Source organism: Castor canadensis, chromosome X, assembly GCF_047511655.1.
Source record: "Castor canadensis chromosome X, mCasCan1.hap1v2, whole genome shotgun sequence".
In the NCBI taxonomy this organism is placed as follows: domain Eukaryota; kingdom Metazoa; phylum Chordata; class Mammalia; order Rodentia; family Castoridae; genus Castor; species Castor canadensis.
The window spans coordinates 24,779,704-24,807,463 of record NC_133405.1 but is presented as its reverse complement, the minus strand read 5'-3'; the positions used below and the strand labels follow the sequence as shown (position 1 = coordinate 24,807,463).

At 36.8% G+C, this 27,760-nt stretch overlaps 1 protein-coding gene across 13 annotated transcripts in view; it reads right to left on the bottom strand.

Annotated features, from left to right (window-relative positions):
• Znf280c (zinc finger protein 280C) overlaps nt 1-27,114 on the bottom strand; it is a 70,040-nt gene extending 42,926 nt beyond the window's left edge. For 5 of the 13 annotated variants that reach the window (XR_012444572.1, XR_012444571.1, XM_074063844.1 and 2 more), the window contains exons 1-6: nt 26,940-27,114; nt 25,636-25,689; nt 18,342-18,388; nt 7,443-7,598; nt 2,287-2,352; nt 2,060-2,196 (exon numbers count right to left, since the gene is read on the bottom strand). Coding sequence is in view for 11 of the 13 variants with exons in the window: in XM_074063844.1 (XP_073919945.1) it covers nt 2,060-2,196; nt 2,287-2,352; nt 7,443-7,598; nt 18,342-18,372 (390 nt within the window). In the remaining 2 variants the exon portion in view is untranslated. Of the gene's footprint in view, nt 1-2,059; nt 2,197-2,286; nt 2,353-7,442; nt 7,599-8,125; nt 8,306-18,341; nt 18,389-22,273; nt 23,543-24,995; nt 25,145-25,599; nt 25,690-26,592; nt 26,911-26,939 lie in introns of those variants that run through there. The other 8 variants (XM_074063847.1, XM_074063845.1, XM_074063846.1 and 5 more) reach the window with 8 other exon arrangements.
• Between the last annotated feature and the right edge of the window lie 646 nt (nt 27,115-27,760).

The following is a 27,760-nucleotide window of genomic DNA, read 5'->3' as shown; positions in this document are numbered from 1 at the left end:
TCAGATAGCTGGAGTTGGAACCCTGGTTTACCAAAAAGCAAAGCCTGGCCTTATAACACATTGACTTTAAGCTGTATCATACTGACTTTATACACTGTATGCTCTAAGGCAATGTTTCCATTATTAAAAGTATATACTTAAACATATGGATGGATGGACGGATGGATGTACAGTCATTTAAAAACAAAAGTCTGGGTTAACCTGGTTTGAAATCCCATATCCATGATTTACTAGCTATGTGGCCTTGAATGAACCATTTAGCTTCTCAAGCCTGAATTTTCTCAATTATAAAATGGAGATAATAGTGCTTACCTCATAAGGATGTCCCAAGAATAAAAGGTTAATTTATCTATAGCATTTAACACAAAGACTTGTATAGTCACAGCCCCCAAATGTTAAGTATTTCCATTATATATTATGTCTGTTACAAAAAAGTTTTTCCTTTTTGAGACAAGGTCTATGTAGCCCAGGCTAGCCTCGAACTCACAATCCTCCAACCTCAGCCTCCTAAGTGTTGGGATTTTAGACATGTACCATGATGCTTGGCTTAAACGTTTTTAAAACTAAACATTGTTTTTGAGAACAAATAATGACTTTGGAACAATCTTCCCAATTAAGAATACCTTGCTCAGTTTATGATTTTAAAAAGTTGATTTCATAGAAATAGATAGTAAAATAGGGGTTACCAGGGACTTGGAAGGGTAGTGGGGATGAGGGAAGCCAGAGCTTGATATAATAATAGTTAGTTATAACACCTATAATAATGGCTTCTTTGGAGGTAGAGATCAGGAGGGCCACAGTTCCAGGCCAGTCTGGGCAAAAAGATGGGAGGCTCCCATCTCAACAAAAAAGCTGGGCGTGGTGTTGCATGCCTGTCATCCCAACTATGCAGAAAATTGGAAATAGGAGGACTGTAGTCCAGGCTCACCCAAGTATAAATACCAGACCCTATTCAAAAAAAAACCTAAAACAAACTGGGCACCAGCAGCTCATGCCTGTAATCCTAGTTATTTGGGAGGTTGAGATGCAGAGAGTCATGTTTTGAAGCCAGCCCAGGCAAAAACCTTGTGAGATCCCATATAAACCAATAGCTGGGTGTGATGGTACACGCCTGGAGGTTGAGATCAGGAAGATTGCAGTTCCATGCCAGCCTAGGCAAAAAAAGTTGTGAAACCCCATCTCAATGGAAAAAACTGGGCATGTGGTACATACCTGTCATCCCAGTAATGGTGGGAAGTGTAAAATAGGAGGGTTATGGTCCAAGCCAGCCTGTACAAAAAGCAAGACTCTCCAAAATAATCAGAGCAGCCAGGCACTGGTAGCTCACACCTGTAACATTAGCTACTTGGGAGGCTGAGATCTGGGGTGTGTGGGGGATAGTGGTTTGAGGTCAACCCAAGCACAGAGTTTGTAAGACCCCGTTTCCAAAATAAGCAGAGCAAAATGGGACTGAGTGCAGCTCAAGCAGTAGTGTCTGCCCAGCAACTGAGAAGCCCTGAATTCAAACTCCGGTAAAGAGTAAGTCTGGTATTCTATAACACAATACAGTGACTGCAGTTAACAATACTTTATTGTATATTTCAAAACAGCTAAGAAGAAAAGATTTTAAATGTTCTAACACAAAGAAATGATAAATGTCTGAGGTGATGGATATGCTAATTGCTCTGATTTGATAATTACATATTGTATACATGTATTGAAATAATACATTGTATTCCATAAATATGTAAATTATATATCAATTAAATAACTAATTTTAATTAAAATTAATACAATAAAAGGATGCAATTAAATATTAATTACAGATTATACATCTTTACTCACATTTAGATTGCACAGTTTTCAACACTATACCTATTTAGGCATACTACCTGATTTATTAACATGTTGGATTAATTTTTGCCTCTATTATTTTAGCAATGGTTGAACTATATTATAAAGATGGTGACATTTTCTGATAGTACTTATGATTACGAGCTATGACAATTTTCAATTCTAACTTGACACTATAACATCCAATGTGTCCCTAAACTAACTGTGTAATCTCAGAAACACTTACAGCTTTAGACATATTCTGAACAATAGTAGAGCTTTGTGAAGATTTAGATTCAGGATGAAATCTAGGCAAGGCAGTCACTGAACTTGATGTTGGGTCTTTATAGTGTGGACTTGTAGACTTGAATATATCAGAAATACCTGTGTGTAAAATTATACAACATATTGAATACATTTTTACATAACCAATGGTGTCAACATATTTCACTTTAAAATATAGTAATACTGTACCTGGATTGAGTGACTCATTCTTTATTCCCTTTGAAGATGAGCTGGGGTTACCTCTGTTCAAAATATCTATAAAAATTTTTATTTTAAAATTCATTATTTTAATGAGTTTAATGTACTTTAATGAAATACATTAATAGACAAAACTTTAAAAATATATCTGTACATAACCAATAATAGACATATATTACTCTCCCTTAATGGTGACAGGGTTGCACAGAGTCTCAGGTTCCAATGACTTGAAATCTAGCCTTTCCATAGTGTCCATGGCACACTCATAACCCTAAATGTCTAGAAGTTTATTAGCAGCTGATTGAATATTCACCTTTTGATTATCTAGTGCTATTACTTTTTATCCCATTCATTTTTAACCAGTGACTATTAATTATACAGAGTAATCAGTTTCACTGTCATTTTTGTAAATGTATATAATGCACTTTGATCATATTCACTCCCATTACACTCTCTTGTCTCCCCTCCCCTTCCTAATGGTCCTCTTTCCCTTCCCAAATTTTTCCCCTTCTATTTTCATGCCTTAAAAAAAATCTTCATTCTGCATATGAAAGAATGCATGATATTTGTCTCTTTAAGTCTGGCTTATTTTGCTTAACATGATGCTCTCCAGTTCCATCCATTTTCCTGGAAAGAACACAATTTCATTTTTTAATTTTTATTTTTGGCAGTATTGGGGTTTAAACTCAGGGTTTCATACTTGGTAGGCAGCTACTCTACCATTTGAGCCACTCCACCAGCCCTTTTTTGCGATGGTTTTTTCAAGATCAGGTCCCATGAACTATTTTGCTTCAGCTGACTTTGAACCACGATCCTCCTGATCTCTGCCTCCTGAGTAGCTAGGATTACAGACGTGAGCCACCTGTACCCATCTGTATTGGGTATTTTTGAGACAGGGTCTCTGGAACTATTTGCCCATACTGACCTTGAACTGCTATCCTTCTGATATCTGTCTCCCAAGTAATTAGATTACAGGTGTGAACAACCGGAACCCAGCTCAATCTTCTTTATGGCTGAATAATATACTCCATTGTGCAAAATACCACATTTTCTGTATCCATTCATCTGTTGATGGGCACCTATGCTGATTCCACAAGTTGACTTTTGTGAATAGTGCTGCAATAAACATGGGTGTGCAGGTGTCTTTATTTTAGTATGCTGACTTAACACTCTTTTTGGATTTATTCCCAGGAGTGGCACAGTTTTTTGACATATCTCCATATGATTTTTATAATGGCTGGACTAATTTGCATTCCTAACAAGAGGAATTTGGGTTCCTTTTGCCTTACATTCTCTTCACCATTTGTTGTTTGTTTTCTGGATGATAGCAATTCTGACTGAAGTGAGACAGATCTCAACGTAATTTTGATTTGCATTTTCCAGATGGCTATTTATTGGTCGAATATTGTACTCTTTTGAGAACTGTTTATTCAGTTGAGGTATGATCCTTCTATTCCTAATTTCCTCAGGGCTTTTTATTACAAATGTATGTTGAATTTTGTTAAAGGCCCTTTCTACATCTATGGAGATTATAACAAGAATTTTGTCCTTGATTCTATTTATGTGCTATGTTTGTTGATTTGTGAATGTTGAATCATGCTTCCATCCTTGGAATGAAACTAATTTCATCATGGTGTTTGCAAATATTTTATTTAGGACTTTTTGTATCTATGTTCATAAAGGAAATTAGTCTATAGTTTTCTTTATTTGTTGTGTCCATATCTGGTTTGGAATCATTCTGGTTTCCAGAATGTGATTTGAAGTATTCCTTCCCTTTCTATTTGATAGAATAATTTGAGGAGCATTGGTATTTGTTCTTTCAAGGTCTGATGATAGAATTTAGCAGTTAATCAGTCTGGTCCAGTCTGACTTTTTTCCCATCCATGTACTAGGCAAGCCCGACCCTGCTTAGCTTCTGAGATCAGATGAGATGTGGCACATTCAGTCCAGTCTGGCTTTTCTTTCTTGGGAAATTCTTTGTTACTGTTTCACTGTTGCTGCACATTATACATCTGTTGAGGCTGTTTATATCCTTTTGATTCAATTCTGGTAGGTCACATGTGTCTAGAAATTTATCCATTTCTTTTGGATTTTGTAATTTATTGGAGTATAAATTTTCAAAATATTTCCTAATGATCCTCTGAATTTCAGTAGTATTGGTTGTAATATTCCCTTTTTCATCTGCAATTTTATTAATTGGGTCTTCTTTCTTAGTTGGCATGGTTAAAGGTTTGTCAATGTTGCTTATCTTTTCAAAGAACAAGCTCTTTGTTTCACTGATCATTTGTATTGTCCTTATAGTTTCCATTTCATTAAGTTCCACACTGATCTTTATTATTTCTTTCTGTCTAATCATTTTGGGTTTGGCTTATTCTTATTTTTCTATGACCTTGGGGTGCATCATTAGGTTATTTGTTTGAGATTTAATTGTTTTAAATTTGGTGTGGTACTGGGGATGAAACCCAGGGTCTCACATTTGTACTCCACCACTTGATCTATGCCAGTCCCCTACCTTTGTTTTCTACATAGGGTCTCTCTAACTCTGCCTGGGACAGCCTTAAATTTGCAATCCTCTTGCCTGTACCTTAGGAGTCGCTGGGATTATAGGCATGCCCCAGTATGCCCCAAACTTCTGATTTTTTTAGTGTAGGCACTCATAGCTATAAACTTACCTCTTAGAATTGGCTTCATTGCATCCCAAAGGTTTTGGTAGGTTTTGTTTTCATTTTCATTTGATTTTAGGAATTTAAAGATTTATTCCCTGATTTTTTTAAATGACTCTCAGTACCATTACTCCTGTATTCTGAATGAGAAATTATCAGACTACAGACTAAATTCAACCTAGAGTTTAATATTTAATTAACTTAAGGGATTTCAAATATACTACTACACAAGAAGTCAATCTGAGCCTGACAGTATGCTCTGGATCAGTTTAATATTCCTCACTCTTATATTTGTACTCCATAATTTTTAGGTTATTAAGGAATCAAACTGAAAAACTGAAAGAGCACAATTGGTTAAAACTGCTTATCAGGAAAAGATACAAAACACAAAAATATCCGAGAAAACCTAAAAAAAACACTACCTCCCTTTTTATATCCTTGCAGAAAAGAACCAGGTCCCTCAAAATAATTCTGCAGGGTATCAGATTATATAAAAGTAAAAATACTCTATGACTCAGCAATATAGAAGTATAGGAAAAAATGTGATCACTTTTTTGAGACAGGGTCTCACTATGTAGCCCAGGCCGTCCTTGAACTTTTGATCATCCGGACTCAGCTTCCTGTTATCTCAGTTGAGATTACAGGTATGTACTACCACACTTGAACTTGATTATTATTTTCACCCAAAAATTCAAGATAAGTAGTTGCTTAAGCCATTAAAGAGTTATACATTCTTTTTGGCATTGAAGTCTACTAAACATATGTTTTTGTACTATCCTTATATGGTGGGTCTATAGTAGGCATTTAGCTCATATATTCCATATACTAAAAGTATTTTATGGCTTTCGCATAAAACATCAACAAAATCATTTATATTTAAATTCTTAGCTAACAATTTAGAAAAGAAATATGCTGAGTTCTAATCCCCTTTTTGATAAAATCAGTTAAAACTAATAGATATTATTCTAGTTGAGTCATCTATAATTGATATAAATATAACTTAAATTTTTTTTGCAGTATTGGGATTTGAACTCAGGGCTCTGTGCTTGCTAGGCAGGTACTCTACCACTTGAGCCGTACCCCCAGCCCAAGGTAAGCATGGAAGCTTGAGCTTTGTTTTCTTTTAACTTCTTTTGGCAGTACTGGCATTTGAACCTGGGCTTTGCACCAGCTAGTCATTCACTCTACCACTTGAGCCATGCCCCCAGTTCTTAAATCTCAATTGTCTAGTTTCAATGAAACAATCTGAGCAACAATTTTGAAATATGGTGATATTTCAGCATAAAAATTGTCACAATGACTAGAAACAACAAGAAAATACAGTATCTTGTTGCTCTATGAACCATAAACATGTCAAACATATCTAGCTCATTTTATAATTTAAGCGGTACTTAGCACTTCCCAATTTGCCACAGGAAATGATACTGAGAATTCGATTGGTTAAATCTTTTTACCTCTGATAAAATTGAGTTGAAGCACTACTCTAAATTTAGAATCAAGAGAAGCAGGAATCAGGCTTTGAGAAAATTTAAAACTTGCCTCTTACTTACACTATTGATCATAGCCATGGTAAATAAAACACCTGTATGTTTACTGAATTCTTTGGTAAATCCTCCAGGCTTAAAAAAAAGTGAGTTATTTTGGTAAATATCTACTTTGTATTTCTCCCCTGAAATTCAGTGTGTTGTCCCTTGTATACTGTACATTTTGAGAGGAAATTTTAATGCCTTGTCATCATTACCTTCACTTTTACATCCTAACAATGTCAAGTCTAGTTACTCTAAAAGAAATCTAATAACTCACAAAGTATTATTCTAGCATGTTTTGCTACAAATTCATAAGGATTTAAGTGTATGACTACTGACTGTATTACAATGGCTGAAGACTATTCCTTCCCCTCTTCATGAATATAAACAGTAGTTCCTAGGTTTAGAAGTAGCCAGAAGCTACATCACATGTTGGTACACAGACCAGAGATCGCATAATCATGCATTGTCTGTGAATTTTAGAGCCAAGAATCAAGATGATACTTTGATGAGGTAGTTGTCTGGATGTGAGAACCCACATCAGACACCAACAAAAACTTATTTAGTATATTCTGATATTTTAAGCAAAGCATTCCAAATACTTCCTTTTTTGTACATCTGAGCTAAAGGGAGAAAAGAAAAAAGCAACACAAAGCTACTTGGGTCCACTAAAAAGTAGGACTTTCAATCTCAGAAGGCCTATAATGCTGTCAAGTAATTTAATAATCTTTAGTTAATTTCCCCCTTTCTCAATATGGTATTTTAACCTCTCACCTCCTTATTCCTGTCCCCAACCATACCCCCACCATAATCATCACAAATTTTTATTGTTACCCTTCTCACCTTCAGCTCCTTACAGAAGAACAAATACATCAATCAAGACATATAGCACAACCACAGGTTTTTCCATTCAAAATGATCAACAATCTTATGAAACTTCACTGAAGTATATGCTTACTTGAAATGGCTGGTTTTGAACTTGATATCTCTCCAACAAAGATCAGCTCATCATCATCATCATCATCTTTATCCTGAGTTTCTTCTACTTTCCTCTGCCATGGTTCCAATTCTTCTTCTTCACATTCCATGAAGAGTTCTGCCATTTTTGAATTATCTAATTTTCAAAAGGAGAGGAAAAAAACCTTACTTTGAAAACGAAAAATACTTTTTTTGCAATATAAAGAATGCTATTTAAGATGTACTTTACTAACCCTAAAGGCAACAACTGAATTGATAACTGTAGTTGGTATATGGTAACAAAATTAAGATGCTTAGAATTCTACCTATAATATCTAAACTAGTAGCTAGCCAAGTGTGATAGTCCACACCTGTAATTCTAGCACTCAAGAGGCTGAGGCAAGAGGACCACATGTTTGAGGCCACCCTGGGCTATACATAGTAAGACACTGTCTCAAAACAACAACAAAGAAAGAAGAAAAAATAGTAAAACTTAGGCAGATAGCTATAAAATGGAATACAAGTTATATATAGTGGCCAATAAATTTTAAAATCAAATCAAATCAAAGTTATGATATGGTTATATCTATCAAAAGGATAGTACCTTACCATTACCTAAAAAAACCTACTTCTGGTAACAAAAGGGAGCCAAACTAAGAATAAGAAACAACAGGTAGGAAATACCAGAAAAACAGATCCAATTTAGGTATAGCAGGCACAGAGCAAAGAAAGGAGGCGGTACTAGGCTGCAAATAAAGAAATTAAGTGTAAGATTATTCCATTTCAAGGCAGATCAGACATTTCTTACCTGAAGAAATTAAGCAAAGAACATACTGTGATTATCATACTAGCCTATAAGTTCTGAATAAGCAAAGTGCTCCTAGGAAACATTTTAGTACCTAAGTCTTAAATGAGTATGAATAACCAATGAGCACCAGAAATTTGAGGAAAATCTCCAATGTGAAAAAACCAAAGAAATAAAATAGATGAAAGGATCTTGAAGAAAACCTTAGTAAAACAGGTTTTAGGTCATAGGACAGGAGAAAATATTAAATAAAATTAGCATCTTTAGAGAGACAAAAATATTCTAACATTTAGAAAATGATTAAAAATAAAATAGGTAAAATTCAGTAAAATAAGAGATTCCAAGATGGCGGCTAGAGGTAGGAAGCAGAAAGCGAGCCTCCTATAGTGAAATCTTGGAGAGATGCTGGAGACACACTTTGCAGGCATAATCACCGAGAAAAGGCATAACTTTGACTCCTCCACATCTCCAGCCGGCGCAGAGAATCTCCACTTCACGTTAAACGGAGAACCCGAGGAGGCCCCCGGGGCCGCCAGTGGCCGGCGCCCATACGGCTTGGGAAGACGCGGACCAGGTGAGCTTCGCGGTACCGCGGTTCCCCACAGACAAGCCTGGGCCAGAGCAGCCTAGCCCCCTGGACAGACTGACCTCCACCCGGGAAAAAAAGAGAAACTGAGTAACAAGTAATAAGAACAGTTAAGACACGCTGGAAAGAGGGTGGGGCGCCCTGAGCGCTGAAGATCGGGGGAAGGGACTCCTTCCCCGAACTGTAAATAAACAAGCCGGGCGGGCAGGAGAGGCTCTGGCGGGAGCGGGGCTCGCCCAGCAACCAGCAGCGGGGACGCTTGTGAGAGGAGGGAAGACCCACTTCCCACGTGAACTGTAAACAAACACGCAGGCCTGACAACGCGGGGCAGTGTCACCTTTCCCAGTGCTTGGAAAGGGGAAAGCCTGTGGCAGAGGCCCACGCACAGGAGAACTCTGAGCAAACAAAGACTGTGGGACCAGGTGAGTGCTAGCTCACCCTAGAGATCTGCATAAATAACGCCGCCAGCTACAGGCTGAGAGCAGCAGGCAGGCAAGCCACAGTTGCAGATACCACTCTCAGAACTGCCTCCAGACGCTTTTTTTTTCTTTTTCTCCCTACCTTTGATGAGAGAACAACCGAATTACACCTGCAAGCCGAAAAACTTACTGAAACTGTATTGCATTTGAACTGGGGACACTTGGTGGGGCTTTTTTTTTTTTTTTTCTGTGTGTGTGTGAGTGTAGTTTTGTTCTACTTTATGCATCCCCTTTGTTTTTTTTTTTCCCAATAGCTTCTTCTTTTTTTTTTTTTCATTTTTCTTTTATTATTCATATGTGCATACAAGGCTTGGTTTATTTCTCCCCCCTGCCCCCACCCCCTCCCTTACCACCCACTCCACCCCCTCCCGCTCTCCCCCTCAATACCCAGCAGAAACTATTTTGCCCTTATCTCTAATTTTGTTGTAGAGAGAGTATAAGCAATAATAGGAAGGAACAAGGGGTTTTGCTGGTTGAGATAAGGATAGCTATACAGGGCATTGACTCACATTGATTTCCTGTATGCATCCCCTTTGATGAGACAACTACAGAACAACATCTGAGGCACCAATTCCAGCACTGGAGATTGAGACGGACATCCAAATTATTAAGACTGAAATTGCATTGCATATAAACTTGGAAGTTTTTTGGTTTTTTTTTTTTTAATTTTCTATTTTCCATTTTATTTTAATTCATTTTTATAAATAGATATTACTTTCATATACTTATTTTTTATTTTTTTATCTTTGATTTTCAATCCTCTGTCTCTCTATTGTCTGTTCAGCTTACTGTCGATTAGTACACTAACACTCCCTGTTTATACCTTTGAAACTCTCTTGTCTGATACCTTGTTCTGCTTTCTCCCTCTTGTCTGTATATTTGTTTTCCCCTTTTCTTTAACTTCTTGCTTCCCATCTCAGCTCACTCTTCCATTCTCAATATTACCATTGTTATTATTACAAGCTAGAAAATACTTAATTACACACAGTACAGGGACAGTAACAACACCAAGGACAATGACAGGAAGACAGAAAAAACAAGGAAACCAGTTTCCCCACAGCAAAAAATTAGTACAGGAACCAGAGGGGAATGAAGAGAACAGAAACTCAGATCCAGACTCCAACAAAATGAAGATAAACTATGCCAAAGGACCCAATGAAGCCCACAAGAATAATTTAAAAGAAGACATACTACAAGTACTCAATGAGAATTTTATAGAGATGATACTGGATAGGGTCAACCAAAATGTACAGGAGACACTCAAGAAATTCCAAGACAATAAAAATAGAGAATTTGAAAAAGCAAAAGAAGAAATAAAGGAAACCATAGAAGCACTGTATAAACACCAAAGTGAAAGAAAGAACACAATGAATAAATGGATAAATGAACTCAGGACAAAAATAGACAACAATAAAGAAGAAAACAGCCAGGATATGGAAAACCTCAGAAAAAAGAACGAAACAGAACTGTAAAACAAAACGGAAGGCCAATCCAGCAGAATAGAACAAACAGAAGACAGAATCTCAGAACTTGAAGATGAAATGGTAATTAAAGGAAAAACTGAAGAACTTTTAATTAAACAACTCAAGACCTGTGAAAAGAAAATGCAAGAACTCACTGACTCCATCAAAAGACCAAACTTGAGAATCATGGGCATTGAAGAAGGAGAAGAGGTGCAAGCGAAGGGAATGCGTAATATATTCAACAAAATAATAACGGAAAATTTCCCAAATCTAGAGAAAGATATTCCCATACAGATGCAAGAGGCCTCCAGGACACCAAACAGACCAGATCAAAATAGAACTACTCCACGACATATCATCATTAAAACAACAAGTTCAGAAACTAAGGAAAGAATATTGAAGGCTGTAAGAGAGAAAAAACAAGTAACATACAAAGGTAAACCCATCAAAATCACAGCAGACTTCTCAACAGAAACATTAAAAGCAAGAAGAGTGTGGGGTGAGATCTTCCGGGCACTGAATGAAAATAACTTCAACCCCAGGATACTCTACCCAGCAAAGCTATCATTCAAAATAGATGGAGCAATAAAAGTCTTCCATGATAAGCAGAAACTAAAACAATATGTGACCACAAAGCCACCATTACAAAAGATTCTGCAAGGGATCCTGCACACAGAAAGTGACACCCAACTTAACCATGAAAAGGCAGGCAGCACCAAACCACAGGATTAGAAAAAGCAAGACAGTAGAGAGTAACATCAAGTTAGGTACACACAATCACACCTTCAAACAACTAAGCAGGAATCACCACATGCTTATCAGTACTAACGCTTAATGTTAATGGACTTAATTCACCCATCAAAAGACACCGTTTGACAAAATGGATTAAAAAAGAAGATCCAACAATTTGTTGCTTACAGGAGACTAATCTCACTGACAGAAATAAGCATATGCTTAGGATGAAAGGCTGGAAGAAGATTGACAAAGCCAATAGCCCCCGAAAACAAGCAGGAGTAGCAATACTTATCTCTGACAAAGTAGACTTCAAACCTACATTGATCAAACGAGATAAAGAAGGACATTCCATACTAATAAAAGGGGAAATAGACCAAAAGGAAATAATAATCATCAATCTGTAAGCACCCAATGTCAACGCACCCAATTTCATCAAACATACCCTGAAAGACCTAAAAGCATATATAAACGCCAACACAGTGGTTGTGGGAGACTTTAACACTCCATTATCATCAGTAGATAGGTCATCCAAACAAAAACTCAATAAAGAAATCCAAGATCTAAAATATGCAATAGATCAAGTGGACCTAGTAGATGTCTACAGAACATTTCATCCAACCTCTACACAATATACATTCTTCTCAGCAGCCCATGGAACCTTCTCCAAAATAGATCATATCCTAGGGCACAAAGAAAGCCTCAGCAAATATAAGAAAATAGAAATAATACCGTGCATACTATCTGACCACAATGCAGTAAAAGTAGAACTCAACAACAAAAGTAAAGACAAAAAACATGCAAACAGCTGGAAACTAAATAACTCATTACTTAATGAAGAATGGATCATCGATGCAATAAAAGAGGAAATTAAAAAGTTCCTGGAAGTCAATGAAAATGAAAACACAACCTACCGGAACCTATGGGACACAGCTAAGGCAGTCTTGAGAGGAAAGTTTATAGCCATGAGTGCATATATTAAAAAGATTGAAAGATCCCAAATCAATGACCTAATGATACATCTCAAACTCCTAGAAAAACAAGAACAAGCAAATCCCAAAACAAATAGGAGAGAAATAATAAAAATAAGAGCTGAAATCAACGAAATAGAAACCAAAAAAACCATACAAAGAATTAATGAAACAAAAAGTTGGTTCTTCGAAAAAATAAACAAGATCGATAGACCCCTGGCAAACCTGACTAAAATGAGGAGAGAAAAAACCCAAATTAGTAGAATTAGGAATGCAAAAGGGGAGATAACAACAAACACCATGGAAGTCCAGGAAATCATCAGAGACTACTTTGAGAACCTATATTCAAATAAATTTGAAAATCTTAAAGAAATGGACAGATTTCTAGATACATATGATCATCCAAAACTGAACCAAGAGGAAATTAATCACCTGAATAGACCTATAACACAAATGAAATTGAAGCAGCAATCCAGAGTCTCCCCAAAAAGAAAAGTTCAGGACCTGATGGATTCTCTGCTGAATTCTATCAGACCTTTAAAGAAGAACTGATACCAACCCTCCTTAAACTGTTCCATGAAATAGAAAGGGAAGGAAAACTGCCAAACACATTTTATGAAGCCAGTATTACACTTATCGAAAAACCAGGCAAAGACACCTCCAAAAAGGAGAACTATAGGCCAATCTCCTTAATGAACACTGATGCAAAAATCCTCAACAAAATAATGGCAAATCGAATTCAGCAACACATCAAAAAGATTATTCACCATGACCAGGTAGGCTTCATCCCAGGGATGCAGGGGTGGTTCAACATACGAAAATCAATAAACGTAATAAACCACATTAACAGAAGCAAAGACAAAAACCACTTGATCATCTCAATAGATGCAGAAAAAGCCTTTGATAAGATCCAACATCATTTCATGATAAAAGCTCTAAGAAAACTAGGAATAGAAGGAAAGTTCCTCAACATTATAAACGCTATATATGACAAACCTACAGCCAGCATTATACTTAAACGGAGAAAAATTGAAACCATTCCCTCTAAAATCAGGAACCAGACAAGGATGCCCACTATCTCCACTCCTATTCAACATAGTACTGGAATTCCTAGCAAGAGCAATTAGGCAAGAAGAAGGAATAAAAGGAATACAAATAGGTAAAGAAACTGTCAAAATATCCCTATTTGCAGACGACATGATCCTACACCTTAAAGACCCAAAAAACTCTACTCAGAAGCTTCTAGACATCATCAATAGCTATAGCAAGGTAGCAGGATATAAAATCAACATAGAAAAATCATTAGCATTTCTATACACTAACAATGAGCAAACGGAAAAAGAATGTATGAAAACAATTCCATTTACAATAGCCTCAAAAAAAAATCAAATACCTAGGTGTAAACCTAACAAAAGATGTGAAAGACCTCTACAAGGAAAACTATACACTTCTGAAGAAAGAGATTGAGGAAGACTATAGAAAGTGGAGAGATCTCCCATGCTCATGGATTGGTAGAATCAACATAGTAAAAATGTCTATACTCCCCAAAGTAATCTACATGTTTAATGCAATTCCCATCAAAATTCCAATGACATTCATTAAAGAGACTGAAAAATCTACTGTGAAATTTATATGGAAACACAAGAGGCCACGAATAGCCAAGGCAATACTCAGTCAAAAGAACAATGCAGGAGGTATCACAATACCTGACTTCAAACTATATTACAAAGCAATAACAATAAAAACAGCATGGTACTGGCACAAAAACAGACATGAAGACCAGTGGAACAGAATAGAGGATCCAGATATGAAGCCACACAACTATAACCAACTTATCTTTGACAAAGGAGCTAAAAATATACGATGGAGAAATAGCAGCCTCTTCAACAAAAACTGCTGGGAAAACTGGTTAGCAGTCTGCAAAAAACTGAAACTAGATCCATGTATATCACCCTATACCAAGATTAACTCAAAATGGATCAAGGATCTTAATATCAGACCCCAAACTCTTAAGTTGATACAAGAAAGAGTAGGAAATACTCTGGAGTTAGTAGGTATAGGTAAGAACTTTCTCAATGAAACCCCAGCAGCACAGCAACTAAGAGATAGCATAGATAAATGGGACCTCATAAAACTAAAAAGCTTCTGTTCATCAAAAGAAATGGTCTCTAAACTGAAGAGAACACCCACAGAGTGGGAGAAAATATTTGCCAATTATACATCAGACAAAGGACTGATAACCAGAATATACAGGGAACTTAAAAAACTAAATTCTCCCAAAACTAATGAACCAATAAAGAAATGGGCATGTGAACTAAACAGAACTTTCTCAAAAGAAGACATTCAAATGGTCAGAAAACACATGAAAAAATGCTCACCATCTCTAGCAATAAAGGAAATGCAAATTAAAACCACACTAAGATTCCACCTCACCCCTGTTAGAATAGCCATCATCAGCAACACCACCAACAACAGGCGTTGGCGAGGATGCGGGGAAAAAGGAACCCTCTTACACTGTTGGTGGGAATGTAGACTAGTACAACCACTCTGGAAAAAAATTTGGAGGCTACTTAAAAAGCTGGACATCGATCTACCATTTGATCCAGCAATACCACTCTTGGGGATATACCCAAAAGACTGTTACTCCAGAGGCACCTGCACATCCATGTTTATTGCGGCACTATTCACAATAGCCAAGTTATGGAAACAGCCAAGATGCCCCAGCACTGACGAATGGATTAAGAAAATGTGGTATCTATACACAATGGAATTTTATGCAGCCATGAAGAAGAACGAAATGTTATCATTCGCTGGTAAATGGATGGAATTGGAGAACATCATTCTGAGTGAGGTTAGCCTGGCCCAAAAGACCAAAAATCGTATGTTCTCCCTCATATGTGGACATTAGATCAAGGGCAAACACAACAAGGGGATTGGACTATGAGCACATGATAAAAGCGAGAGCACACAAGGGAGGGGTGAGGATAGGTAAGACACCTAAAAAACTAGCTAGCATTTGTTGCCCTTAACGCAGAGAAACTAAAGCAGATACCTTAAAGCAACTGAGGCCAATAGGAAAAGGGGAACAGGTAGTAGAGAAAAGGTTAGATCAAAAAGAATTAACCTAGAAGGTAACACACACTCACAGGAAATCAATGTGAGTCAACTCCCTGTATAGCTATCCTTATCTCAACCAGCAAAACCCCTTGTTCCTTCCTATTATTGCTTATACTCTCTCTACAACAAAATTAGAGATAAGGGCAAAATAGTTTCTGCTGGGTATTGAGGGGGGGGAGTGGGAGGGGGTGGAGTGGGTGGTAAGGGAGGGGGTCGGGGCAGGGGGGAGAAATGAACCAAGCCTTGTATGCACATATGAATAATAAAAGAAAAATGAAAAAAAAAAAATCCCAAACACCAAAGTTGAGTACATGTGGAACTAAAAGACATACACACACACACACAAATAGAAAAGCTGAGATTGTTAGAAATACCAATTTCTAATGTACAACATTCACCTAATAAAACTCCAGAAAAAAGAACAGAGAAAAAGAATAGGGGAAGTAATTAAAGGAAAATACAAGAAAAAATTTCTTCTTCTTGAAGGACATAAATCTCCAGAATGAAAGGGCTCATCAGTACTGAACACAATGATCACGAAAAAGACTACAACGAGGAACATATGATGAAATTTCAGAATGCTGGAAGTAAAGAGAATATGGAAAAATTGTGATTGAAGGGGATGGAAATAATGCTTATGAAAGACAGTAAAGGTAATTTTCTATAGTCAGCCAATCTCTTCATCAAGTATGAGATAAATATTCTTTTACTAAGAATAAAGTCCCACCATGCTGGGCGTGGTGGTGTACATCTGTAATCCTAGCACTCAGGGGGGCTAAGGCAGGAGGATGGTGAGTTTGAGGCCAGCCTAGGCCTAGGTACATGGTGAACTCTAGGCCAACCTATGCAAAATAGCAAGACCCTGTCTCTAAATAAATAAAAAAATAATGACCAGAAACATATGTTTTCTCTTGTATGTGTAATACAGACCTAAAACAAATACAAGCAATATTATGAAAAATAGATCACACTAAGGGGTAGTCACTAATGGGAGAGGGAGGGTACAAGAAGGTGAGTTATGGTTGATGTACTTTCTATACAAGAATGAATATAGAATTTTTAAACCTCTTGAAATCACCCTAAGAAGGGGACTAAAGTAGAAAGGAGAAAAATAGAGGGGATAAACCAACTTGGATTATAATACATATATTATACATAGAAATGCTACAAGGAAATTCCCTGTATCTTAAACAAACAAAAATGTCTTTTCTCAAACATGGAAAACAGAAATGTAAATCAGTTCCTGCCTGGGGGTTGGTACCAATGGGAAGGGGAAGATATAAGGAAAGGGTGTAGGAGAGTGAATGCAATGGAAATATTATCTATTTTCATGTATGAAAATGGAAAAAGTAGACCTGTTGAAACTATTCCAGGAATGGGGGAAGGGAGCATAAATGAGAATGATGGAGGGGATAAATTCAACTATGATATGTTGTAAGAACTTTTGTAAATGTCACCGTGTACTCCCAGTACAACAATAATATGATAACTTTTTTTTAAAAAGTCAGCTATCAGCTCCTTTCTAAAAGGCTCCAGATAATCAAAACTTTACAGTATATGGTTTTATTTTTCGTTGTATTAGCTGGATGGTGTTTTATGCTGTGTTCTTTAATAGCCAATATATAAAATGATTTCTATTTTTTCAACTCTCTTCATATAAGCCCACTATATTTAGTTGCTACTTGTTTAAATAAACCTTGATTGACTTTGAAAAAAAAGTGCTTCGTTAAGATGGAAAAGGCACTGAATAACAGGGTTCAATACAATTTGTGGTTTCAAACATCCACTGACGATCTTGGAATGTGTCCCCCAGATAAAAGTAGCTTACATCTTCATTGTATTATTCCTAATCATGTGACTCTGGAGAAATTACTTCCTCACCTCTAATATATTCATGTTATCTTCTTAATAGAAATAGTAACAGAGATTCGGGAAAACGCTATACAGAGTACCTAACTTCAAGCAGATATTCAATAAGATATCAATCCTCTCATTTATTTTGGGGGGGGCAGTATTGGGGTTTGAACTCAGGGCCTTACACTTGCAAGGCAGGTGCTCTACTACTTGAGCCACACCTTCAGTCCCAAATTGCTCACTATTTTTAATGGGTTGTAATTGTACATGTTCAACTCTAAAGTAAGCTCCTTGAGCATGAATAATAATTTTCTTCTTCCTTTGTATTTCCTCCTACATACAATAGTCTATTGGATATAAAACAGGCACTTAACATATGATAATCTACAGGCTAAGAAATTTGGCAAAGTCAGGTGATGTCAAACTTTAAAGAAATGAGAGATGTATATATACTGGTAATGGTAATTAAAACAATCATTTATATACACTCTGATGCTATAGTGACACCATGTGAACACACTGATCTTCCTCATTCATTTTTTATGATAGTTGTTGACTATATTATTTTATGTATTATGCTGTAATTTTAGAATGTTACATAATAGCATATGTAGTATGATCTTACTTAGAAATTATCTTTTGTCTACGCATAGAAAAGTTTGTAACTGTGTACACAAAACCTACAGTAATAGTTATTTCTGGGGATGAGAAGGAAACATTTCTACTTTTCTCACATTTTTATTGTATTTTTTTTACTGTGATTATGCATTACTTTAAGTATTTTTCTCATTAAGAAAACATATCCACTCGTTTCTCACCTTTTCTCTTGAAGAAAGGTTAGCAGCACAAAAACCATGCGTACTAGTATCGATGGCAACAACAGCAATACTTACTTTTTTGTTGAAAAGGGGTATCGTCATCCATCAAGTTGTAGAGTCACCTAAGAACAAAATATGACATCAATTTTATGAGTTCCAAGTGGCACCAAATACTGAAACATGAAACTTGATTCAGAAATCTTTGGGTCTAATTTCAGTGTGTACCAAACTTATATGACTCCACACAAGGTAGCAAGTTAGGTCTTAGATACAGATACCCACTATTAGAGTGGGCTTAGTGGGCTTTGTTAAATTAAGTGTACACACATAATCTTTATCTCCTACAAAATCTTACTTTTTGAGTTTGGTGTATTTGATAAATAAGTAAATCACCTGTAATGTGTTATTTTGAAATGCTAAGTGTCTTTTGCCTTACATTGACCTATTCTTCATATTTCAGAAATACTATTATTACTATAAGAAAACACATATATTTAAATAAACTTTTAGTTTATAGGTTTTTTGGGTTTTAACTGAAAAGAAAATCAGTCAGATAAAGTTCCTCATAGATTAATTTCACTAAAAAATGACTGGACTTAAGGTAATATGCTAAGTTATAGGGCAAAAAAACCAAAGATGAGTAAGTCATAGTCCCTTCCTTCAGAAGTATACAATTTAATATGTCTATAATTATTTGAGGTTTTTTTTGTGGTACTGGAGATTGAACTCAGGGCTATATACATGCTAGGCTACTGCTTTATTGCTGAACAACACCTCCAGCCCTATTTGACCTTAAAAAAAAGATGTTACATTAAAAATTATCCAAAACATTTGAATTGCTTTATCTAACACAAGGATTTTATTTGAATTCTCATACACATACCATACATTCTGTATAGAAATAACCTTTGAAAAGCTGTAGTTCAGTTACACATAGCTGGGGTGGTATAATTCCAGCATTTGGGAGATTGAGGCAGGAGGATTGTGAATTTCAGGCCAGCCTATGCTACAGAGTAAGACTAAGAAAACAAGGACTGGGGATAGAGCTCAGTGTTAAAGAGTACATACCTACCATGCATACAGCCCTAGGTTCAATCTCAAGTACCACAACACACACACACACACACACACAAAACAACAACAAACCTGTTTTCAGTTACAAAACAAAAAAAGTCAAAATTAGGCATTAAAAATTTAAAGGAATAGGATATACAGAGCTAATTCAGTCTTTGCATTTGGCTTTATCCTCAGATTGGCAAAAGCAAACCTTTCCAAATTATTTAGACTGAATTAGTCCAAAGGGAAAAATATTACTTTAGTTCCAGAAAAAGTTACTGGTATTAATTTTTTAATTTCTACAGCAAAAGTCTCTACTAAATTTTGTGCCTTAGTAAATTTCCACAGTTGTGAAGTATGACTGTTCACAACTTGTCCTTAAACTAGAACTAAGGTAATGCATATGTGATGCTGATAAACGCATGACACTTCTTGCTCAACATTAAGAATCTACAGCTACTCTCATATGTGGAATCTAGACCTTAAAAAATGAGTGACAGGAGTGTAAAATGGAGACTGGGGGTAGGAACCAGAGGAACAAGAAGGATGAGAGGAGAGGGTGAAGGGGGATTGAATATGATCAAAGTACTTTATGTGCATGTATGAAAATAGAATGATAAAACCTGTCAATTTTTTGGGGGGGAGGGCAGTCACTGGGTTTGAACTCAGGGCTTCATGCTTGCTAGGCAGGTGCTCTTACCACTTGAGCTACTCCATCAGCCCTTCAGTAATTGTTTTTAAAGGGGGGAGGATAACAAAGAGTAATAGAGGGGTGAATTTGATCAAAGTACATTATACTTTTACACAGAAATATCACAATGAAACCCTTTTGTACAATTAATATATGCTAACTTTAAAAATGAATCTATGGCTACCAAGTACACAGAATACTGAAGAGTCACAACTGCACAGCCTATTAGATTTACAGAATACTTTTATTAAAAAAACATATAAAATATCTATTGACATAAACACCCTAAAAGGAGTACTAAATAGATAAGCAGTCTATATAAACAAGTCATATCCACTGCTATGGCTACAGAGATTACTTGAGGCCCATAGCAGCCACCAAGGAGCCTTAATTAGTACATGTTTAAATGCTCTAAAAAGTCAGAAATCCTTGGGTGCCCTATGACCCATAACTTCAGCTTAAAGCTGTAATATCCAATGAGATTGCCACTAGACACATGTATCTACTTAAATTTAAATTAATTAAATTAAAAAATTCAGCTCTTCAGTCATGCTAGCCACATTTCAAGTGCTATAAAGCCACAAGTAGCTACTGGCTACTATGTTGGACAATGCAGCTACAGATCATTTTTATAGATAACACAAGTCTAAAGGATCATCACCATATTTAGTTCCAGTTAAAAAAAATTGTGGGGCTTTTGGAGGATTACAGCCCTCTAAAACTATTACCACAAAACCCCTCAAGTCACCACCGCAGTTTTGGAGGCAAGGCAAGTAACTATGTGGGAGTAAGTCAGCTGTCAGAGAAATGGAAAATCCATCAAAGATATATGATAGGTATCTTAGAACTCCAATAGCAGCAACTTAAGTGTCTTTAGGTTCTGCATCTAATAGGGAAGAGAAAAGAACATTCCATTTTAGCTACTGACTCAGATAAACATATGCCCATGTTTAATACACAATTCTTATGGTAAAAAATGAGTTCCATGCAATTTTACACCTCTTGAATACAACCCATTCATTTCTTTGGGAACCTGTATAAATAATTGTAATTACTATTTAGTTTGGGTTTTTTTTTGGCTTCAGTTCTTTTTTTTTTTTTTTTGGTGGGACTGGGATTTGAACTCAGGGCTTCATATTTGCAAAGTAGACGCTCTACCACTTAGCCACTCCTCCAGTCCATTTGCTCTGGTTATTTTGGAGATGGGGTCTTGCAAACTATTTGCCTGGGCTGGCCTCAACCTGCAATCCTCCTGAATCTCAGCTTCACAAATAGCTAGGATCACAGTTGTGAGTTACCAGCACCCGGCTCGGCTTCCTTCAGCTTTTATACATCTAAAATTTAAACATCTTTTAGAAGAGTTTAGTTTACAAAAATTTTTAGGTAATGGATTAACATAATTTAAAAATATTTTAAAAATTAAGAGATAACACTTGACACCCACAAAGATGTCTATAAGCCAAACAGATAATAGCAAGTGTTGAGAAGCAGGTAATGAAATTGGAACCTTCATACTTTGCAGGTGGGAATGTGAAGTAGTGTAGCCTCTATGAGAACACTCTGGCAGTTCCTCACAAAGTTAAACTTAGTTACCATATAACTCAGAAACTCCACTCCTAGAGAGGCAATTTAAAATATGTCCACATTAAAGTTTGTACACAAACGTTCACAGAAGCATTGTTCTTAATAACCAAAAAACGAAAACATAAATACCCATCAGCTGACAAATAGTTAAAATGTGATATATCCCTACAATGGAATATTTAGCAGTAAAAAAGGATGAAACACTGATACATGCTCCAATATATATGGACCTTGAGAACATAATACTATGTGAAAAAAATCCAGCCAAACATCCTACATTTTGTATGATTTCATTGATATAAAATGTCCAGAAGCTGCAAATCCAGAGAGAAAGTAGAGTAGTAGTTGTCAAGGTCTGAGAGGGTTGGGGGGAAACGGGGAGTCACTGTTAATGGGTATAGAGCTTCTGGTGTATTGAAAAGGTCCTATAATCAACTATGGTGATGGTTACTAACTCTGTGAACATATCAAAGCTGTTGAGCTATATGCTTTAAATGGGTGGAATATGTTATGTGAATCATATCTCAATACATCTGTTAATACTCAGAATGTATGAATCCCACCTTATATGGAAATAGGGTCTCTGCAGACACAATCAAGTTAAGATATGTCGTAATGGATTAGAGTGAGGTGTAAATACAGTGTAAAAAAAAAAGAAAAGAAAATAAGCTAGTACCATATAAGCCTGGGGGTGATGGAGTCACTCTATGGAGAAAGAGTATCTAAGAAAGCAGCTAACAAAGAGAATACCAAATCCATAAGATTCTGGGGGTAGAGAAAGAAAAGAGGTAGATTAGGGAGGCATGCTAGCCTAATCCAAGTTTAAATGACACCATTTTAAACACTTGAAACTTGTCATGCTTGAAACAAATTATCTAATAAGGTGTTGCAGTGAAGAGAGGAAATAATAGTTCATTTTTGGTTTAATGCACTTAAAGCTACATTCCTGGAACTTTTATTTAAAATTAAAAAATGGCTAATCTTAACATGACCTCTGGGGAAAATAGACATCTTCCAGATGGTGCAAGAGAGCTCTATAAAAATACACCTCTGTATTTCTGTTTTGCTGCTTATCTCAACAAATTAACCTAAGCATATTCTGGGATCACGTGGATGACTACCTTAGAACTATGCTTGGCCCATGTAATTTCAGTACTTATCTTTTTGTCTTTCTTGCTGCATCATCACCAAGTACTATCACTTTTTTGGTACTGATTAATAATAAAATAATGGAAGGAGATAATAGCTAAATAATGCATTTGCACTAAAAAAAGGGCACGTTACATTATGGTTAGCTATAGAAATGAAGGTACTGAAATGGATGAAACAGAAAAATCTTGCTATTTATGTAAGTGTAAATTATAGGTATGAAAATGCAATAGAAGGAGACAGTGACTGTTTCAGCAAAAAATATTGCACATTCAATACATTAAAGTTGATTTGAATACCACTGATTTTGTAGTTACACTTGTTTGTTTTGTTTTATGGTTAAGAATTCAGAATACTTTAAACATTTTACATATAAGAGTGCCTATAAAAGTGTTTTTAATTACAACAGGAATTAATTGGTATGGTACTCAAACCCAACAAATGATGGTTTATACCTTGGTTATTTAGACAATTTCACTGGCAACTAAACAACTGAAACTCCTAAGTCAGGTTTGGGGAACAAATCATGTAATTAGGGAGAAATACAAGTTCCCCATCTTTCCTTTGTCTCAGTAGCTTTTATATTGTGCAAACTATCTTTTTAAAAGGATTAGGAAATCCAGGTACATTTTGATAAGATGTTTCTTTAACAACTTAGTATTTTCCCAATTTATTTAGGTTTTCAACTTTTGTCTCTTGATTTTTATACTTTATATACTCAAAGAAAATACCTAGTTTACACAAGGATTTAAAATTCATTAGCATAATACTTTGTAAAGTTTGCCCATATTTTAAAACATTTTATTTTGTTAAGTTTTTTGGATGGGGCAAAATAATTTTATATTATATTCTGGCTAAAGACTATATGAATATACTTTTATTATAATTCATATATAAAAGATAATCTGGGGAAAAGAATAATGTATAATTACTGGTCCTTCAAAGCCAATGTATATAATAAATATTATGTAAAGATTTCTATAATCACTAATTCCTAAAGGAACGTCAGGAAGTATGTATTATTAATTAACTCACATTTTATAGGAGTAAAAATCATCCACAAAGGAAAATGTCAAGTAAGTGCACTGATGGGAACACTGAACATGGGGACTGAAAACCTGAGTGGGAATTTTGAGTCTATCACATTCTGGCTGCCAAATATGTAGGAAGTTTAATCAACCTCTTTGAATCTTTGTTTCTCTGTCTGTAAAATGAAAATAGTGGCACTTTCTACTGTGAAGATTAAGCAAAGGACAAGAAAAATTCTTGTGTAGTATATTAAAACAATTTTGCTAAACTTCTTTACCTAGAGTCATACAAAAAGATGATGAGTATAAGCACAAAAAAGAAAATAAATTTTTAGTTCATAAAAACAATTCAAGTAAAATACTGTCAGATCAGTAGTTTTCAACTCTTTTGTCTCAGGACCTCTTTTCACTCTTACTTTTTTGCTGGTACTGGGGTTTGAACTTAGGGCCTCAAGCTTGCTAGGCAGGTGCTGTAGCACTTGAACCACCCCTAGAGCCCACTCTTTTTACTCCTAAATAAACTTACTGAAGATCCAATGAACTTTACATTTATGCAGGTTGTATTTACTGATACTTATCATATTAGAAATTGAAATAAAAATTAAAAAGATGTATCAATGTAAAATAATAAAAATCTATTACAAGTTAATATAAATACTTTTATGAAAGTAATGACTTTCAAAAACAAAAAGTCTAATGAAAAGAGTGGCAATGACTTACAGTTTTGCAAATGTTTTTAATATCTGTCTTAATAAAGACAACTAGGGCAGCAGATGTAGCTCACTAGAAGGGCACCTGCCTAGTATGCACAATGCCTGGAGTTCCATCCCTAGCACTACAAAAAAATGGTCCATTCCTCCCAGATGCTATACAGTGATGACTATTTTCTCTGATATACTGACAGATAGTAAAGATACTCTTTCTTTAGTGTTCCTGAATTTTTACTTAAAGCAATCTAACTGAAAACCAAGTATTTTAAAGTCCCTTCCTGAAGCCGAAAGATACAGAAAAAATATCCAGGACTATATGTCTAATTAGTAAATATAAATGATAAATATTTCTGGTCTTTGAAAAGTTACTTTTGAATAGCAAGATGTTTTCAATATCCCATTCAAGAGTTCTCCTACCCGGGGAAGATGGTAGAGCACTTGCCTAGCAGGCATGAGGCCCTGAGTTCAAACTCTAGTACCATTAAAAAAAAAAACCCAACACTTCTCCTACCAAACTAGTAGAACACCAACAAAACTGTTGATGGGTTGGAAGTACAGCTCCAGGGTTGAGTGCTTGTCTTGCATGCAGGAGGCCCAGACCCTGGGTTCAATCCCCAGCACAGTTAAAAAAGCACTGTTAGTATGCTTCTAAATGTTCTCCTGAAAAAAGAAAAATGTGTGATAGAAGGTGTAGAATTATAAATCCTTTTCCTCTTACTCTCCTCTTGTTTACTAAGAAAGACAATGCTGAATAGTAAAACACTGGACAGGAAAGGCCAGACTGTATCAGAAAACCTGACTGGAGAAAATTGGTTAAATAGAAAAAACTGAGACTTGGAGTTCTCCAACATTAGAACTTTTTCAATAGATTATTCTTCAACTTTTCAACGTGCTTGGAAAAATATTAAATATCAAAAAGTTGAAAAAATATGATACCTTAATATATAAATATGAAGGAAAGGGAGACTGAATGATATTTTCTTAAAATTACTAGGTGTATCTCCTTGCTTAACTCTTCCCCACCACCTCACTCCCATAAAAATGGGGCATAATATAGTGAACTGAGCCTTGGATGAGGGTCAGAAGACCTTGGTTCAAGAACTGGTTCTACTTACTAACCACATGGCCTCTCCTTGAGGCTGTTTCCTCACCTTCAAAACAGTTATATCAACATCTCACAGCCCACTTCAAAAGGGGTGATATCACTGAAACATAAAAATGCAAGATAAAATAATTGAATTTGTACTAATATTAAAACAAAGAGACACAGATCTAACTTAATTATATAAGCAAACCCACGCTCTCCATAGGCTCGATGAAGTCTCTACTTAAGGAGACAGTTTGAGTTTGCACTGTAATTCCCAAAGCAGGACACCTCACAAATGCTTAGAGATTTTTGTGTTCTAGAATTGTACTTGTAGGTTTCAAATTTATATTTAATGCACTAAAAGACATTAAAACTCAAAGTCCAAACCTGAAAATAACATGGCCCAAAACTTAAGCTCACAGATTCAAAAGAACATAACAAATCTTCTCAAACAAAGGGAATTCCTTGGATGAATGTTTCCCATGCTGAAAGAAACTGGTTTACTTGACACTGTTCTCAGACTTCTCCCTAAAAAGCATTCAAACTTGAAGTTGAAAGAAGTCCATCTCTATGGCAGGTTTTCTGAGGAAAACCTCCAATGAGGTAATTTTTTCCATCTCATTAAGAAAACCCTGCTCAGCTTACTGTAAAAAAAAAATCGTCTATCTAACTCCACGTTTCTCCTTGGGGCTTTTATCCTCTAGACAATAACGGAATGGAGCACAATTTCTATGACAGAGGAAGGCAGTCCCTTTGGCAAGAACAAGGGTGTAAGCACGGAAATACTGGTAACCCGGAGGATGGGGGGGGGTTGGGCAGAACCAAGGGGCCCCTGGGGCCCTGATGCCTGAAAGTTCCGAACCCCACTAGTCTTTCCGGTGACGGAAAAGACTTGGGGGGGGTGGGCGGGTCCCCGTCAAACACTGGCATCAAATGTACAAAAACAAAACAAAACAAAACAAAACCCAAAGGCAGTTGTTTCCAAAAAGAAAAGCCCAAACCAAACTGGAGACAGACTCACAGGCCTTGGGAGATGAGGAGGTGGCGACCCATGCGGCCCGGTCCGTAAGGCAGCTCCCTGCACAGCGCAGACCCCCTAGACCGCTGCCCGCGCGACCGCGGCCCGCCACATGCGACCCAACCTTGCAGCTGGGCAGCTACCTTTCAGAGATCACTCCCCCTCCAGGGCCGACGCAAGATGGTGGCCCACCCGCCTCCGCGCAGCTAAGCCCGCACCCTTCTCCCCCGCATCCTGGTCGATCAGGCGACTCGCGCTAGGATGGAGACCCTAAGCCTGCTGCCCTCACGGCCTAAGAGAGAGCAGCTGTCTGTTTCCTCGCAGCAAAGGCGGGGGCGGGGGCCGCTTACCGAGAGCAGAGCAGATCGGCCTGACTGGGGCTCAGAGGAGGAGGAGAAAGAGGAGGAGGAAAGGGAGGAGCGCGAAAATACTAAGCGACCGCCACAGCAACAGCAGCAGCCACCGTGATTTCCAGCGCAGAATGAGCGCCTCGGCAAGGGCCCCTGTATATAACAATGCGCGCTGCCTCATGGGTAGGCGCCGGATCCGCCCCCGCACATCCGGGTACCGTTTCTAACGGACCCGGATGGCGGGTGCTAACATGTGCAGCTCCTTATACTCCCTCGAAGGCAGGGGCGCTCCCGCAGTGGGCCACTGGCTTCCAGCGAAAGGAGGGATCAGCAGGAATGCGACCTTGGTGTCCAGCCCGAGGTTGCTATCCCAAACTGGGGCTGCATATTGTGTCCGATTACATGGAAACACAAATTCTGAATTCTCCCTCAGGGTTAGAGGCATCAACCCTATTTTGTTTTTAAAATAGTGTACTTGGCACACCTCTCACCTTTGAGGAGATAAGCAAGAGAAATGTAAGTGAAGTGATTTAAGTAATTGGTTGATTAAACCAATTTGTTTTAAACACGATTTTGCTTGCTTTTCTTTGTTATTCTTAATTCTGTCATATGGGCGCCCATAATAGTTACAGCAAGGTCAAGAAAAAAAAAAAACATTTACAAGAGATGTACTTGCCAAAGAATTGCTTGTATGAACATTTTCTAAAATTGTATTTTGAACTTTAAGCAATGTTTCACCTTCCAGTTTTCCCTCATTATGTCTATAGCACTGAGAGGTTCATTTCTCAAGAGCTACTTACATAGGTAACTTAGTCTTTTTT